Source organism: Haemaphysalis longicornis, unplaced genomic scaffold, assembly GCF_048455015.1.
Source record: "Haemaphysalis longicornis isolate Haplotype H1 unplaced genomic scaffold, Haemaphysalis longicornis Haplotype H1 scaffold_5, whole genome shotgun sequence".
NCBI lineage: Eukaryota > Metazoa > Arthropoda > Arachnida > Ixodida > Ixodidae > Haemaphysalis > Haemaphysalis longicornis.
In genome coordinates this window covers 87626579-87644576 of record NW_027526385.1, presented here as the reverse complement: position 1 = coordinate 87644576, position 17998 = coordinate 87626579, and the positions used below count along the sequence as shown (strand labels likewise).

The 17998-nt window shown below is 47.2% G+C and overlaps 1 protein-coding gene across 1 annotated transcript in view; it reads right to left on the bottom strand.

Moving 5' to 3' along the window:
• The window catches only part of LOC144139321 (uncharacterized), an 87123-nt gene extending 69772 nt beyond the window's left edge, over positions 1-17351 (bottom strand). Inside the window, exon 1 of the mRNA XM_077671705.1 lies at positions 16884-17351. Within this exon, the coding sequence (XP_077527831.1) occupies positions 16884-16971 (88 nt within the window). The 5' untranslated portion in view covers positions 16972-17351. The remainder of the gene's footprint in view (positions 1-16883) is intronic.
• Between the last annotated feature and the right edge of the window lie 647 nt (positions 17352-17998).

The following is a 17998-nucleotide window of genomic DNA, read 5'->3' as shown; positions in this document are numbered from 1 at the left end:
ATCAAAAGGCAGACATGTTGGTAGCGCTTGATTGCTTTTGTGTATGAACTGCAGCTAAATAATTTTGAGTTTGGCGTTAAGCTAAATTTCTTTTGAAAGTTTCACCGACAGAGACATTCAATAAAAATGTTGAACAGTGTACCAGACTTCTTCTAGAAGCCCCATAGAAATCTCACATATACACGATAGTTGATTGTTTGATTGTAGGTTTAACGCGCCGACGCAACGCAGGCGATGAGGCGCGCCGTAGTGGAGGGCTCCGGATTAATTTTGACCACCTGGGGATCTTTAACGTGCGCCGAAATCTCGTGCACACGGGCGTTTTTGCTTTTCGCTTCTATCAGAAAAGCGGCCGCCGCGGCCGGGAATCGAACCCGCGACCTCGTGCTCAGCAGCGCAACGCCTTAGCCACTGAGCCACCGCGGCGGGTATATACACGATAGTTACTGTAAAATGTGCTAGCCTTCTTTTCTTCAATTTTTCGCGTCATTTTTATCTTTTGAAACATTCAGGAGCAACATCTGTTTGCTTTCCCTACCTTTTTTTCTTGAGTGTGAATTTTTGTCATTTTACAATATCTTGGTCCTTTTCCTTTTCCTCCTGACACTCATTTGTTATCTCCTGTGCCCTGCTAAGAGTTTGGTCCATTCGCTTCTTTTAGTTTACCCTTGAATTGTATCACTCACTCGGTTGGCCTTTCATTCCGTCGGCACACACGAACGTGTTTCACCGTGAACCCAGAAAACTCTATGCCGAAGTCACTTAAGCCTAACGGCCATTGCTGCCTCGAGTGTGGCTACGTACTCGGTAACGTTTCGCTCCTCAAGTTGGGGACACTCGCGGAGTGCAGCATGACTGATGTCCTGATGATTAGTGGCATTCAGTTTCGGGTGTTGTAGTGCGCACATAGCTCGTACGTAAACAAATGAATCCGTTGGCCCTTCGTATGTCGTTCCAAGTAATCCACTGCTGTGTCGGAAGATGAGTTCTAGGAGGCTCAAGATTTGATTGATGGCCTAGGCGTGGCTGCAGGACCACCTAGCTCGTCTATGATTACAGTGGTACAGGAAGCGCAAGGAGCGCACGCGCCTACTGGGGGGCAATGCGGAGTTGCAGGTCTCTTTGGGTTTTCGTATTGAACGTGATTGATGGGATGGTGATGACATCGTGTTTGGATTTCTCCCGCTAATGCGTGTGCGCACTCGTATGAAGAAAGCTCTTATTTCCATGGCGTTGAGTGATTTAATATCTCCCAGAATCCCCCCGTGCAGCTTAATAAAATGTCCCCGTGGAATGGTGCCTGTGACGTGCGTTTTGGAGGTTGTTGTCGCCACACAGATAATAAAAGGGACCATTAAGTAAAGAGATCTGGATAACGCTACGTACAAGGGAGATGATCCGGATGTTACCAGAAAATCAGAATTTTCATTAATATCATTATTATCGTCGTCACCGTCATCATCAGCACCTGATTTGTGTCCCTCCACGAAGAAGTTTTCCCAGGCAGGGTAATTCAGGTGTTTCAGTTTAGCGGTTTCCTGTAACACTTCTTGCTGCTGAATTTTCCGTGTCCATCGCTCCATCCACTTTGCGCCTTTTTGAATTTCCAGCCTAGTGTCTTGGTACCTTTTCTGCGGCCTTGGTAGTACACCGGCGGTCACTACTTCACATTTCATTCGTAGCCCAAGTAGTCTACTCCTTCCGTTTGACCTTTAGCGATGATATCTACCCCGTAAGTTTGTTTTCGTATTCAAGAGTGCGTTCCCTGTTGCTAAGTTATCCAGTCATCCTCCAGTCATCCTCCTTTCCAGTCATCCTCCTTTCATGCCTCGTTGAGCTGAATTACGTTTTCGACAAGGCCCGTAGTAAGGCGCCATGTTCTCCGCCTCGTAATTTACCGCCTGCAGTACTTCAAAATGACTATCCGATGTGTTCCACGAAGTAGGCGTGCTTTCGGTCATTTTTCACTCCATTTCACAGTTCGCTTGAGACTACATTCATACCTTGCCACGATTGTGTCTTCTTTAGTTCATATGAATATATGTGCTCTTCGGCAGGCGTTCTCAGATAGTGAATGGCAGCCTACCATTTTCCCTGAAGAAGCAAGTGTATGGCAGCTGTATTTACCGGCACTCACATACGGGGCAGAAATCTGGAGGCTCACTGAGAGGGTTCAACTTAAATTGAGGACGGCTCAGCGAGCAATGGAATGGAAGATGATAGGTGTAACACTAAGGGACTAGAAGAAATCGACGTGGGCAGGGTATGTAATGCAGGGCAAGATAACCGTTGGTTATTAAGGGTAACAGAGTGGATCCCTAGAAAAGGCAAGTGTGGTAGGCGGCAGCCGAAAGTTATATGGGCAGATTGGATCAAGAAGTTTGGGGGGATAAATTGGTCGCAGTTTGTACGGGACCGGGATAATTGCAGATTATTGGAAGAGGCCTGTGCAATGCAGTGGGCGTAGATCGGCTGGTGATGATATACTATTGTTTTCCTTTATTTGGAATTCTCCGTGGAAAGGGCTTTCAGATTCCCTTACAACAACTTTTTCCCTTATTGCTTGACTTAATAAGACAGTGAACTGACAGCGAAGCATGCCAGTAATAATTTCACCTGCGAAACAATTCCAGTCTGCCCGAAAGTGCATCCGGCTAAACGCGGTCGCGAAAATGGTAATTTCTTTTTTTTTTTGACGTAGCTATTCATCCCTGCGGTGAAGATGTTCTCAAGATTCATACTTTTTAAAGCTCCCATGATAAAAATGAAGGACTAAATTATCAGAATACACCAGCACACAAAAGAGGGTATGTGATTTCCGAACGTCATAACAGTTCGAGAAAAAATCACGCGTCTGAAGCCGCTCAGAGCCAAAAATGAGGACCGGTGAAAGTTCCGGTCCTTGCCGAGTCAGTAATAATTCAAAACAAAGACAAGCGTTTTGAAAGAGGGCATAAAACCCAGCTGTACGAAAATACGGCTTCGGAGTAATACCTCCATGCGTGGCTTTATGCGTTAGACGCGGTCCCTTGTGTGTAAACATCCTGGGAATAAAAGGCCAGACCTTCCATCAATAAAATCAATGCGGTGACAGAACTTGTGTTGCTAGCGGAGGGGCGTTTTGTTTGTTATTTTACTGCTGTGCTTTCAGGAAGGTTAAAATCAAAAAGAAGGAAGAAATTCTGATTATTTTATGTGTTCGTAACTTGGATTCCAGGATTCCTAGATGAATACACAAACTGAGAGAACGAAAATGAACGCCAAGGTTGGGTTATTTTTTTGCGCGCAATTACCGTTCTCCGTACTCGATTAGCAGATCGCTCTAACTCCGACCACATCTGCAACTTTCGTATGTCGCCGCTTTGCTTTCCTCACAACGCACGCGCTTGCAATAAAGATCTAAGGCGTTCGCCTCAAAATCTGCGAGGCTTCATCCGAAATTCATTCAAGCCTTCCCGGCAATTTCCGTATCCTCACAAAAAAATTGGGCCCATCTCCCCGCGAGGGGGACTCGAGTAAATGCGTCGCATAGGGGGTGGGTGTATTGCGTTAACGTTTAGTGTTTGGGGAGTTTGTGGTAGTGAATGCGTTGTATCAGAAGCTTCTTGACGTAGTTTGAATGAGTCAAGGATATAAGGCGCGTTCGTAGCCTCCCATTCTGTGTCGGCTTTGTGGCGCAGTGGGTAGAGCACCATGTACACTGCGTTCCGCCCGCAGGGTCGAGGGATCGATACCAGGCGCCGGATAGTATTTTTTTAAATGCAGAGCATTTCAGTAACTCACGATGTCACCCGCGTTGACATCCGTAGTCATAGTCCGCACGCTCACTGCGCATGCGCGTCGAGTCGAGGCGATAGCGAACACTCTCTCGCGAGGGGCATTGGATTGGATTCGAACACTCTCTCGCGAGGGGCATTGGATTGGATTGGATTGGATTGGCTTGGCTTGGCTTGGATGGGATTTGGATTGGATTGGATTGTATTAAAGTGGATTGTGTTGGATTGTGTTGCGTCATAGCCGGGGGACGTTGCGTCATAGCCGCGGCAGACGCGCTGGAGCCGGCGCATGTGCAGTACTCTCTCTTCCGCGGTTTCCTCTCCTTCGGGCGCGCTGCGCATATAACCGGTGTGCCGTTCTCCGGCGAAGCAACATCCGCGCTTGGCTCAAACACCTAGAGTCCACGCCGCTTTACAAGTACGCCAACGTCGTCGACTGGGACCGGCTTGCGCAGTCCCCTCAACGTATATAAGCGGCGGAGCGCGCGTTCAGAATTAAGTCAAGGGCGTCTTTGCTTGGCTTTCGCTTGACGTGACGCTTTGCTTGACTCGAGTAGATGCGACGCATTTACTCGAGTTCCCCCCGTGGGAAGATGCGGGCGGCTTTTTTATATAGTGTAGGGGGAGGGGTGCGGACTACGACGGACGTCAACGCGGGTGACATCGTGAGTTACTGAAATGCTCTGCATTTAAAACAAGCGGGTCCGTTGATTTATTTTTACCTGGTTCTTCCTGGTGCGGACGCTCAAAGAAGGAGACAAATACAGCTAAAAATGTGCCCAAAGACGTTCCCGCTATCCATAATATTCCCTAAAATGCACACAAACGTAGGCAATAAATGCGGAAATCTTTCCATCTGATTGCATAGAACGTGGGCCTGCCCTATTATTGCCCTTCAGTAAACACCATTGCGAATACATTCGCGCTATTAGAGGCAGCTCAGGCCAGCTCCGACTCTGGGATTCAGAAGGACTTGATTTTTCTGACCTTGATTCTTCTGATTGGAGTAGGAAAACGAGAAAAGATTCGATTCTCACGGGTATCGTCTTGAGGCTGGGCTCACTTGAAGAGAACTATACCATCAAGATAGCCCACAAGGACACAGCTTATTGTGTAGACCAGCGTAACACTCTATGCACTCGGCAGCAATCTAGGATATAATATGCAACGTCGAGGACAATGTCGAGCTACCTAAGAGAGGTTCAGGTGCTCAGACATGATACCTCATCCCCCTTCATGCGAAACGTACCGAATACGGCATAGAAATGCTTCGCATTTAATACATCTCCTTTCATTCTACTTAAACCTAATCGCATCACTTTTGCATAGATTGGTAGCCGTAAGCAAGTAGTATGGAAATGACTGAAGCCGTCATTCAGACATATCTGGGGGAAACGGTGCACGGGATATGCAAATTGCACACGCAACCTACAGGATAGTATTAGGAAAATGAGGAGCGTACGTGCAGTAATACCAGACCGGACGCAATTTAGCGGACGTTTCTCGTGTTCCTGTTATCGCACTGCCTCCCTTAGCTGATGCCACGCGCAAATAGCGACGCGGCCCGGATTCTTGGGCATAGGCGAGCAGCGGAGATGTCTACACGGGCCCACTTTGCGGAGCTGCAGAAATGAGTGCTTCGAGGAGATCAGTACGGAGGATGGGAGGGCGGAAAATAAAGGAGAGAGCTTTGCGGTACGCAGAAACTCGCAGATTTGTCGTGGCGAATTAGAACAGCTCCTTCTATCAGTGTAATGAGTGTAGTTTCTCCCAAATGACAAAGTCTTTATACGTTACGTTTGAGCACTCATCACTCTCCGCTTCCAATCTCTTCTCTGTCCTCTCCCTCCTCCCTGCTGAAATACCAGGGATCCTGGCCAGAAGGCGCCTCCTTGATCACCACGCCCTAATGGGTTGTCCGAGGGTGTTAGCAGTGCGAAAGTGCGTGCAAGGCTTGTAAGTTGAGAGCAAGGCCTGGCCGCCCGTCCGATTTCATTTCGTTGCATCCGCTTCGATAGAAACCCGAGTGGCGCTGGAAGGTGGGGAGGCTTTATTTAGTTAAAAGAAAAAAAAAACTCATTGATGCGTAAAGCTGGGGAACTCCCTCTCCTTCTACAAAGAGAGCGAGTTATGCGAAGGATAAACGATCTTGAACGGGACTACCAGACTAAAAAAGGTTCAAGAATGAATTTTTATAGATCATGGCTGAGTCCTTTTTTCATTGACCCTTACCAATGCTTAACCCTGGGCTCCAACAGAAGCACTTCCTATTTTGTACCGTCGAACCTCATTCTAACGAAGCAGCATCGGGACAGCAAATCAGTCTGTTATACCCAATATTCCTTGTAACAGTATAGGCAAACATCGGTTATAACAAATGGGAAAATAGGATCCCGCAATATAACTTGATACAAAAGCGCATTTTCAAGGTTTCTAACCGACTATAAAAGAGTCGGTTAGAAACTCCTTTCAAGCTCAATGAACCGGAACACGAGTACGTTAAATTTCAACGGAACAAAGTTCATATGACAAAACAGGCCTGCATCTTTCTTTATTTGATGAAGGATGTGATCTTCGTCCGGTGGCTACTTGCAGCACTCAGCAGTTTTCCACAGTGTCCACGAACAAAAGGGCCTTTGTACTTCGGCAGTTTCGGACTACGGGTTTTTGTTTTTTCGAGTAACTTCTCAGCCTCCTGGTCAGATACTTCTTATTTATATCCGATATCGCGCGCGGATCTCATGGCTTCAGTTTCGTTATAAAAGAATAAGTGCCATTAAAATAAAGCGTGACCAACCAAAGTTTTTTATTTAGTTCTCTATGGGCGATATTTTGCCATGTCAGGGTTGGTTATACCCCGGTTCAACTGTACTTGTTTTTCGGGAATACGAAAACGAGAAATATTCCACTTTTTGTAGCATTCCGTAATGTGCCGCGGGAAGACAACATTTCAACCAAGATGCGCTGTAATTAGGTGCAAATTTTAACGCGAACGGTTGTTGGCTCGTCTACCCAGCCTACATAGTTTCCGGGTGCCTGAACCCCGTGATTAAGGGTGTGAAAAATTTTTATACTTCATAAAAATGCATTGCTAATAAGCGATCGGATAGTTTCATGACCACCGTACTCTTTCTCAAGATCCTCCTGCCAATGTATAGACTCGAGCGCTTGTAACGACGTTCGAATGATTCGACTTGGAAATGGCCAAGCAGTAAGTTCCAAAATATTAATGTAATTCTTGAGTAAATGCACTTGAATATTCTTTCTGCGCTATTACAGATCCAACGTTCATCCTTTAGCGCAACGTCATCTCGTTTCTGGTGAATAACAGCTGGCTTAATCGCAGCAGAAGTTTTAAATTTCGGTTAGAAGAACTCCCAGCAACGGTACCGGTGCTAATGCGGCTACCTTGGGAAGCCGATTTCTAGCCAGCTTTTGCCTTGTTTCTGGTAGAAACAAGAACGCGAACACTGCTGTGTATGTAATTTCAGCGCTCATTCCAGAACACCTGATGTAATAGGTCAGCGCGATTGAAATTCGGGCGAGTTGGTCTTTACAGATTATGGGAAATGGTGGCTGCGATGAAGAATAGGAAATACTGTATACAGTCAAACCCGTTTATAGCGAACTGCAATATGCACCGCGATTAGTTCGATATATCCAATAGTTCGATAAAGCCGAACCCGCCTAAAACGAGCTTAGTGTTACGTGTTCGCAATGAGCGGGAGCGCCCCCTCGCCTTCCCCAACTCTGCCATTCCGCGTATGCAGAAACGACCACACTACAGTAGCCCTTACCATACCAAAATAATCCATTTATTGCAAGTAAATAAGCTACTTTCCGCTTAACTGCCAACGTTACAAAAAAGGCGGTAATTTTTGTTTCACTTTCGTTTTGGCGTCTTCAACTAGCATAGCATTCTCTACACCAAACACTGTTTGCACCAGTTCGAGTCCACGTCCTCAAAAATCTAAGAAGCATTGGCGGAGCACATCGACTGACGGAAGCGCTTCATTGTAAGCGTCGGATTGATTACACTCGCGACATCATCGGGAACGTTGGCGAGCTTTTCCCACAGTTCATCGATGCTGTTATCTTGGTCCGGACTCGCTTACTGGGCGGGTTCCGTCACGAGTCCCGCGCGTCGGAAACAGTTACGGAAAGTATTGGGCGTCACGTCGCTCCGTGCGAGGCGCAATGTCTCAGTCGCGGCTCTCGCTCCGTGGTCGCGGCCAATCCACGTCTCAATCGCCGCTCCGAGATCATGCATTCCGACGGCCATTCTAGGCGCCCAGAGTTCGATATATGAGATGTGAACTTCGTTATAAGGAATATGTTTCCCATGTATTCCCGTAACTGAAATATTTTTGTTCGATATATAGCATAATTCGCTCTATCCGGGTTCGTTATAGCCGGGTTTGACTGTAAATAGGTAGCCAATTGTCTTCTGTATTTCTATACTGTGCCGCCGTCATTTATAGACAATAGTCTTTCTTGGGCTACTCAAACGCAAAAAACTGTTGCCTTTGTGTACGCCGCTTTGTGTGTCCCTGTGTTCAGACTTTCAGCTAGAAGTTAGGAGAATACTTGTATGAGAGAGCCAAAGAGGCAGAACCGTCGGAAATTCATTGAAGTGCTGGCATTGGTCATACATATCCCCATTACTTAGCGCAAAGAAAATTTCAAGAAAATTTGAGGCAATATACACGTACTTAACCGGCAGTTCTTGCATTCTTTTAGTAGTTATTACACGTTGGGCTGGTTTTGACATTAGTAAGCGAAGAACATAGCCGTATAAGAAAACAAACGACGCGGTTAAAATGTTGGGGAATAGCTCCAGCACGTGCGACATTAAAATAGGCACAAAAAGTACACTAGTCCTGCTAGTACTGCCACAGGCAGAAGAAGAAACAAAAAATAAAGAAAAGGATGGGCGCTGTGCAGGAGAAGGCGCGGGAGCAGTGCGACGGCGGGAAAGTTTAATTGCAGTGAACAAACGTCCGTTCAACTCATCACGGGGGGGGTGAGACAGGGAGGGGAACAGCGTGTGTGCTGGTAGAGGAGAGCGGCGAAAGAGTAAGGCTGATGATGCGGGAGACGGCTAGCTAGCCTCGAAAATATTTGCGATGGAACAAGCAAATACGCGCCTAGTTTTTTTTTCTGCACCGTTTTCCATAACGTTATGTGGCCATTTCATTTTCTTGTCTTGCGGCATGCTTTATCGGCTCACCTTTACCTTTAGCCCGTAAAACTTCACCTTTGTTTCCCAACGATTGTCCGCATACTAGTGGCTATATGGTTTTGTGCTCTTGCGATTTCAAGCGACAAGAAAAGTCAGGCTAATTAGATCACTGTCAGGGGCTGCGCTATTGACATTCCGTGCGGTAAACTACGTATCGATCTCACAAAGCTGATACGAAAGTAGGGAGGAGGAATGTCGCGGTAAATAACCGCAGCGCAGTCAGTCACTACATTGGAATCTCTTGCAGGCGCGAATGAAAATAAAGAAACAAAATAAAAGAAGCAGCTCATGCTTACTATACTCCCGAATGCGAAATTTCGGCGGAGCGCGACCTGCAGTTTTCGCAGTCAGGAAGCATCGCTGCTGCGTCTTAGGAACAGATCCCGTGGTGTTGTTGGAAGTCCTAGTTGAACCTCCCGCAAAAATGTCACGTGTCTCGGATGAGGCGCGCAAGGATAAGGAGGCGAAGCACATCCACCGGTTGCCTTACTCGTTGTTCTGCAGTCACTTCTGAGTTCTGCAGTGTGCTGAGCCAGCACTCGTTTGTGGGTCCTCAGAGGGCAGCGACGCTGAGGCTCACCCTCAGCGTTTGCGGCGCGAACCGAGTCTAAGGAAGTGATGGCGTCATCGTCGAGCGCACGACAGCACGAACTTAAATGGCGTCGTCTCCCAGCGCGTCGCCAGGGCCCAGCATGTCTCACAGCCTCGCCCTCACACTTTCGCCATGCGTCGCCGCCGAACTGCACCCTCCCCATCCCACTTTCACCAGCCGATTCTCCTACGTTTTCTTTCGGCCTTCGGTGTCTCGTTCGCTCGCTCGGTTATGAGGACATCGCCGCCGCCAAACCACAATAGCGGGAAACAAGTGCTGCGCTCTAAAAAAACAGTTGATGAATTTGTGATCTGCGCCAGTCACGAGGCGAAAAACATACCATCGGGCAGAACGAGGTTTGCTTGCTATGGAAGTAAGATGAGGCCTTGGGTGGCATCGTAGGTGATCTCCCTTGACATTTAGCTCTGACCGAATATTTATTTCGGAAGAATATTTCTGAGGGCGTTGTCTCCTGCTTATTTCTGCATCCCCCCAACCAATAGGCTGATTGAGTCGACCCATCATGTAAGATGTCTCTAGCCCCGTTCGAAACGCTTTGTCTAATAGGGCATCTACCTTAAGCCACTGAATATAACAAAAGTATCCCGGGCAATATTTGAGCATGATCTCTCTCTCTCTCTTTCTCTCACTCTCACTCTCTCTCTCTCTCTCCTCTCTCTCTCTGTATATATATATATATATATATATATATATATATATATATCTATCAAGGTTGCAGTCGTCATTGCCAGTGCTATTCGGCTTTTTTCGAAATATTTAATAGGGCCGAATGACGTGTGCTTGTCACGTTTCTTTGATTCATTGATAAATAAGCGAAAATATAAGTCGAGAAAAAATCCGCCGTTTTCCGGGAGCGGGACTCGAACCCACATCTCCGCATAACCGGTGCGGTGCGTTCGCCATTACGCTATCCCCACAGCGGCTTTTCTCTCGACTTTAAAGCGGGGGTTTATATTTACAAGAGCTCTGAGGCCGGTCAACTAGCGCCGCCCCTCGACTACCGCGGGAGACGTAGAACGTCTTCTTTCCCAGCGTTCTACGTCTCCCGCGGTAGTCGAGGGGCGGCGCTAGTTGACCGGCCTCAGAGCTCTTGTAAATATAAACCCCCGCTTTAAAGTCGAGAGAGAAGCCGCTGTGGGGATAGCGTAATGGCGAACGCACCGCACCGGTTATGCGGAGATGTGGGTTCGAGTCCCGCTCCCGGAAAACGGCGGATTTTTTCTCGACTTATATTTTCGCTTATTTATCAATGAATCAAAGAAACGTGACAAGCACACGTCATTCGGCCCTATTAAATATTTCGAAAAAAGCCGAATAGCACTGGCAATGACGACTGCAACCTTGATATGTATCGTTACCGAGTCCCTCGTCCCGTATCTCTCTGTTCTGCTATATATATATATATATATATCTTTCAGTTATATTATTATACATGAGAGAGAGATTGAAGAGAACGAATAAATTGCACGTAAAACAACGATGTTGGCCGAGCCGTCGAGCTAACTAGCTGCGCCAGGAAATAGGAGAAAAGTAAAAAGAAAAATAATTATATAAATGAAACTATGTCAGATGATAGGCGCAAAATTCTTAGTCACTTACAACACTAAGTTTTTCACAAACCCTGGCAGGTTCTGATTTCCGAAGAAACATCAGGAGAGCTGAGGTTCTACGTGCAGCCTGAGTGGGACCTGAGCAAGGGCCCGATGCAGCTTTTAACTCAACTTCCGCCCGAAGCAGCCTGCAAAAAGATATTCCGCGGTTCTGTCTGAGCACGTGTCCCCCATCCTGCCTACCGCGTAAATCAGATTTGCATTCTGATTTCCCGTATGGGCCGGACATGTGCAAACCTAACAAAAGGGCTATCGTCTTTATTGAACGATGCAAACCTAACAAAAAACATCGTCTTTATTGAACATGGGACATCGCTTGGATTTCAGCAACAGTTACCTCAGTTTGATTCTCTGAAACAAACTGGATCGTCCCATTTCTCCGCTTCTGTTTCCTCGCCTTTCCGTCTCGTGGGACTGCCACCATTTCTATGCGACCAAATGTGTTCCGAGACGTCCGCGCACCTGGACCTCGCGATATGTTAGTCTTCGTATTGAATTCACAAAACGACAGGCCGGATTGATAAGGAACAGTGATGTTATTGCGTTTCTGCGACCACGGACGCTGGAACCTAATTCAACCCTTGTTTGCTGTGGCGCTTATGCAGTTGCTTTTCAACCGGCATACGCTTTACTCATGTTCTATCTGCGAAGTAACTCACCTTACATAGTGGCCAATTGAATGGTCCGGGGAAGAGGGTCTCAGACATCAAAGTGACTTGATTAATCGTGTATACGAGAAAACCTTGTGCGTTGGCTGTGCAAACTAGTCAGAGCCCGCACATTCTCCAAGTCGGTCTCTCGCCAAAGCGAGCCACAGACCCGCCACTGCTTCCAGGTAATTCTCTCCGGCAAAGGGCGCGCGTGTGCCTGGTTCCGTGGGTGCAGGAAAGGCACCAACTCAACGCGGCACGGCCCAGCCAATAAGAATGTGTGCCCATCCGCTTAGGTTGGTGTATTTTCAATGCACATTTACTTTCAAAGGTGAACGGAATTGTCTCCAGTATTTCTCCATCTTATATTTCGTTTCTATTAGAGCGTAGATAGAACGTTCAACAAAATAAATTGAAACTTGAGGTCGAAAGGACGACGCTACAGATTAGCAATTAGGCTCCCACCAATGTTGAGAAAAATATTAGTGCGGAATACGAAACATGGAATTTCAGTTAAGCCGATAAGGTCGTGGGGAATAAATGCGTCTGCAACGATGCGCGCGCGACTCTTCCGGTAAACTAAAAAGCCTTGCGTCAACTCGGGTTGGAATACGTTAAGGATCTTCTGTCGCACCATAAGTCAGAACACAAGCGACCGCCTATTATATACCCAAGATCAGCCCCGTCAGCTAAAAAAAATACCCTAAGATGAAGTCTGTGCTCCAGTGGTTGCACAAGTAAAATACGGAGGCCACTTAGCTTCCCTTGATATGAATTTAGTTTTTTCTTGCCACCAGTCAAGAAGAACTGGGGTGCGGTGCAAGCTTGTACATCAGCCTGCCCCAAAGCTAAGGAGAGTTTGAAGGCGCCTTTTACTGCGAAGCAGTGTATCTCTATCCAGCCAAGGATATTATCATGTCCGCGTCAGCAAAAAAACTACCAGGATACTACCGGATACACTGCGAAGAAGTGTACCTCTAGCCAGCCAAGTATATTTTCCTGTCCGCGTCAGCGGAAAACTACGAAAATACTACTGGCTACAAGAAGAAACATCCAAGGCTAGTACTGGCTACTGGCTATATCCAGGCTACACAAACATACTGGAGCCTGTCGGCTTGCAGTCTAAGTCTGTCGAGTCTGTTGAGTCTGTCGGCTTGCAGTCTAAGCTGGGGCCACACGTGGGGGATAGGAGAGACACAGGGTGGATTTTTATTCAGCGTCAGAGGAGGGGGAGCACAATGGTTGGAGGGTACACATAAAACAAGAGTGAAGGGAGGCCGCTCAAGAGGCCGGCGGTGGCCGCCGCTCTCTCCCGACCATGGCCGACGCTGCGGCATTCGGGACGCCGCCCCGGCGAAACCCAGGACATGGTTTCACTCTTTGTAGAGCCACGTGTGCGAATTCAAGTGACGCCGCATGGGTTATCGTTGTGGGGTCGTTTACAGCCTCGCAGGCAAACTACCTTCCCAGCGCGGATAGGAGCCAATTGTTTTGATCGGTCGTTACTTGGGTCGTCCAGAATTCCCGCGTGCGCATCCACGAGACCGCACCAGTGTGCACGTCTGGAACGCGTACCACAAACTGTTTCAGCGACCGCCGTGTGAAAGCGCTTATCGATCAGAGCATCGTCAGAACATAAATGATTCCAGTGTGTCTGGAAGTGCCACCGAGCTCACGAAGCTTCTGATGACGCTGACAACTAAAAACTTGAGGGACGCAAAATGAATGGAGACGGATAAAGTGATCTCTAAAACGCCAGTGCAGTAAGATTCACTACTGTGGGGGGTACAGCGTCGAAAACAATTTAGTGCCATTCTACTCTGTGGAGGTTGACGACCAGCGGAGCGGTTTGTGGGCTATTGGTTGGCCACAAACTCCCACTCAAAAATTACGGCCCTTTCACTCAATGTGAAAGCTGTCAGAAGTGCAGAGCAGTGATTCGCCATAATGGGCCATAGCACCGTTATCCGCTCACTGCTAACACCCGATGCAATTCAAATATCCCACCGTGCCTTCGCAGTGCTCGGGAGCCCCCTGCCTGAAACTGCGCCAGCGGAAGTTCTATTCCCTTTGTGCCTGCTTATCCTCCCGCAAGTGCCGGCGTTGTACTGCCACCTTTTTTCGCTTACTATCGTAAAAACGAACCCAACGGGCGTTCCTAACTAAACGAACGCGAGTGCTGCCGGTTAATTACGTATATTTTGCCTCAAATGTTGCTACAAATGTATTTCCACTAAACGACGGGGAGATGTATGACAAGCGCGAGCGGTTCGCGAGTTTCGAACGCTTACGACAATATAAACCGCTTGGCTTTTGAAGCCTCTGAATAACGCCGTGCCGACAGCCGCTACGACGGAACACGGTGTGGCTCTACTTGGGTCCAGCGACTGAGCTACGACGACAAGGCGAGCTCCTAAAGTGCTCTGTATTTAAACGCACTATGGCGCAGGGGAAGCGTTAATGAACCAGGCTATATAACCTGCGTACGTACTTTACGCATCCCTTTGAGGACGGGTGTGGCCAGGGTTTTTTACGACAACCAAAACAACAGGAACAACAACATACAACAACACCATTCGTCTTAAGCACGTCCTGGTATATGCGCAAAGAATAGCGGCATAGAAGAATGCTTGCTCTTCTTCTATAGTACTCACTCGAAAATTCCTGAAATATCTCATCTTTCCTGACAGATTTCACGGGCTGTCGTACTCTGAACTTGGAAAGCAAATACGCCGAAAACACGTTAATATATGAGATGCATGCAACAAGCGAGAAGTTCCGGACAAAAATCGAAATGAGGAGACCGCGAAACGTTTTCTGAACTGCATACCCCGCACTCCGGGATTCCACGTGCAAGTTTATACGTAACTGGGGAATTTTGTACTATCGGTCTCTTTTTTTTCGGGAACAGCGTTTCCAGCGCACTATTTCAAACGCGTGTTCGGGCCTTTGTTTGAATTCCTCTTTTTTTTCTTGTTTACAGCCGCGCGCGGCCGCCTTCTGTGAAATGTGCTCCAAGGAATAAAAGATGACGGCAATACCATTTCATGGCGATGTTTGGGAAGGACGAGGCGCGAAGTGAAAAATTGAGCGCATCCGCAAATATCGGTACGCGAACTCCAGGCATCTCCTTTGGTTGAAGTGCATGCAGGAATGGCATTTTGCAAACCAGGGCTGCGTACTCGTCGATTTTCCAGGCAAAATGAAGTTAGGCGTACAAAGTCGAGAAGTTCCGTCGGTGCAGGAAGCACAACGAAATCACGTAGACAAAAAATAAAATTGGGGAGACAATTCGGCATGCATTCATCTCAAATTGAGCGAAGGCTTGCGGGTTTCCCTCAATCGCTCGAAGAAGGGCAAGTGACTGAATTTATTAAAGGGTGGGTAGTAACAAGGAAAAACTCAATACTGTTCTGGTGCAAAAACGTTATTCCCGTTTCTTTTATTTCTCTCTCTGTTATGACATGGTAGAGACGTTATCTTGATGCCGGCGTTTCGTCAAAAATACGTGCTTATTGTGGAAATGCTATTGTTCCAAAAAGCAACACCAGGTTCTTGGTCTTTGACTTTGAGGTAGTGAGCACTCTGATTGTTGACCCTTTGACTCTGATTGCAGTGGCTTTGGCACTTCGCACTATGATATTTTATTTTTGAAGGTAAGAAAGCTTCACATTTCAACCACTGTCTCTCGTTAGATGGAGAGGCTTCTGATTTATAATAATGAAAGATATAATAATTATCGTAGTTGTAGATCAGGAGACGTGATGCATGTAATGTTATTTCTTACTTATTACCGATATTTCTTATTTATTACCAATATTTCTTATAATTGCCTATTGGAGGTTGCCGGGTATTCAATCTATGACAAACCCTTGAGTGCACCGGTAATCCTTTCGGGGCGGTGTTATAGGAAGTTGAGGTGGGACAATTTCATTCGAAACAGCCACAATAATGCGTTTTACATGGCCAGATACCAATTTCAAATCTTTTCAACAAGGTGTCTGCGTCGTCTCAGTATTTCGAACCATTATTGCAGTCGGGAATATTCTAAACTGTGCAGCATACGTGCAGGTAAATCATTCTGTTGACCAACCGATTTTAGCGTCGTTATCACATTCCCATGATAGTATGGGTGCTCTCTGTGAGAAGAAGTTCAAAACACCCAAAAAACATGACAGAAATTGCGAGGAAATTTTGCTGCTCCAACCTTAAATATACTGGCACCATGAATTCATGCTTGAAAAGCATCGGCGAATAGGGTATGTGGTACTATGCCGGTATGTAAGTCTGTTACGCTTAAATGTCCGCACGCAGTACACAATTCAGCACGGGAGCAGATTTTTATAGTTATGTAAACTTTATTATCAATTGCTTACTAAAGAAGGTTGATAACTGAGAAAGTCGTGTCAACGGTATCCAGGGGCCCGTCTATAAAAATAGTTCCTTTAAAGCGATCTCTAATATACCATTGCGAATCTTCAATGCACTACTGCGGATATATGCTACTCTGTCGGTATGAAGCAATTCATTAGACTAGGAGATCTCTATTTCGTTTCTCTATTTACAACGCACTGCACTAAAGCGAAGCGAATATATGTGTATTTGAAGTGACAACTCGAAATTACTGAGTTGCCTGTATAATAAACTCTGGCTTCGCTTATATTTTTATTACAACTACACAAAAACAAGTCAGGGGAGGCCGCAATCCGAATATCAGCGTTAGGTGAAACTATCAAGGAATAGTAATGCTTGATTGTAATGGACAGTGCTTGCTAACTGAATGCAACGTGGTAAATCTATTTCCTGTTTTTTTAAGCCTTACCCAATCTTCCTTTTATAGTTCGTGTTCATTCACGTCACCGCTTTGGCACACTCAAAATAGCGGTTCATCAACTAAATAGACGTGAATACCGTACGCCATGGACTCAGCAATGACAGACCTGCAAGTTCGGGCTGCAATAAACAAGAAGTCTCCAGTGTCGTCTCACTCACCGTTCTCGCACAGTTCGTGCGCGTCTTCCTCGCAGAGCCTCTCTCCAACTTTATGCCTCCTCCGCCAGAAAATCCAGAAAGATCGCATGCGATCGGCGAACGCTTGTAGCTTCGTCGCTACACCCGCTAGCCGCTTCCTAAAAGAAAAAAGACACTTTCTTCCCTTGTTGGGCGTCCTCTCCTTCACGATGTCTCTTCCACACTTCTCCGCTGGATTCAGCGTTACTGGACGCAAGTATTCCGCGTTGAAAGCCGCCAAAAGAGAAAGTGTCACAAAAGATCGCCAATGCCAGTTAGCGCCGAACCACAGCTAGAACACGCCGATGACGATAGCGTCGTTTGGCCGGCTCGGCGGTGAGCGTCGCGATGAGGCAGCGTCGTGACGCAACGTTGACACATGGCAGGAGCAACTCCAGAGCTTTCAGCGTGCTCACCCGGCGAGAAGTTGGCGCTCGACTGACGCGGCACCGCGTTTCTTCGCACCAACTGCACGCTCCCTTCCCAGAGACCCCGTTCGCCCTCTTTCTTCCCTCCCCTGTGCGCCCCTCCTTCCCTCTTCGATCCCCGCTGGGGAAGAGAAAGGCAACCTTCTCTCCACGCTCGGGCTTCCAAGCTCGCCGGCGTTTCCCCATTTCAGGCTTGGCGGCCGTCTTGTACGGACGTGTTTCTCTCGAGCTCCCGGTTTCGGCACTGCTTCTGAGGGCTCTCTGTCGTTCACGTGTCTGACGATTCTGCATACGGATCTCTCGTGGGGAGCACTGTACTTCATGGGGCTACACAGCTTCACCGCCCTCTCGCCAGTATCTGCCAGCAAGAGGATGTCCCGGTTCAGCAACTTCGAAGTGTCTCACATCGCCGGGCACTTCACTGGATGACTCGTCGCTTCCAGTTAGCCTCGCGAAACAGCGCAACGCCTGAAACGTGCTTTGCGAAATGTGCGCGACGGTTTTGATCCCGGTAGACTTTTCGTCCTGTTTGTTTAAGGCATTTCCAGTTTATGCCAGTGTCCCTTAACCTTTCATTTTATTACCTACTTATGCTTCCTTCCCCCTATAGGCGCAGAGATCTGTTTCCTCGCTAGGGTACACAATTTTCGTTCTTTCCACAATCCTTTC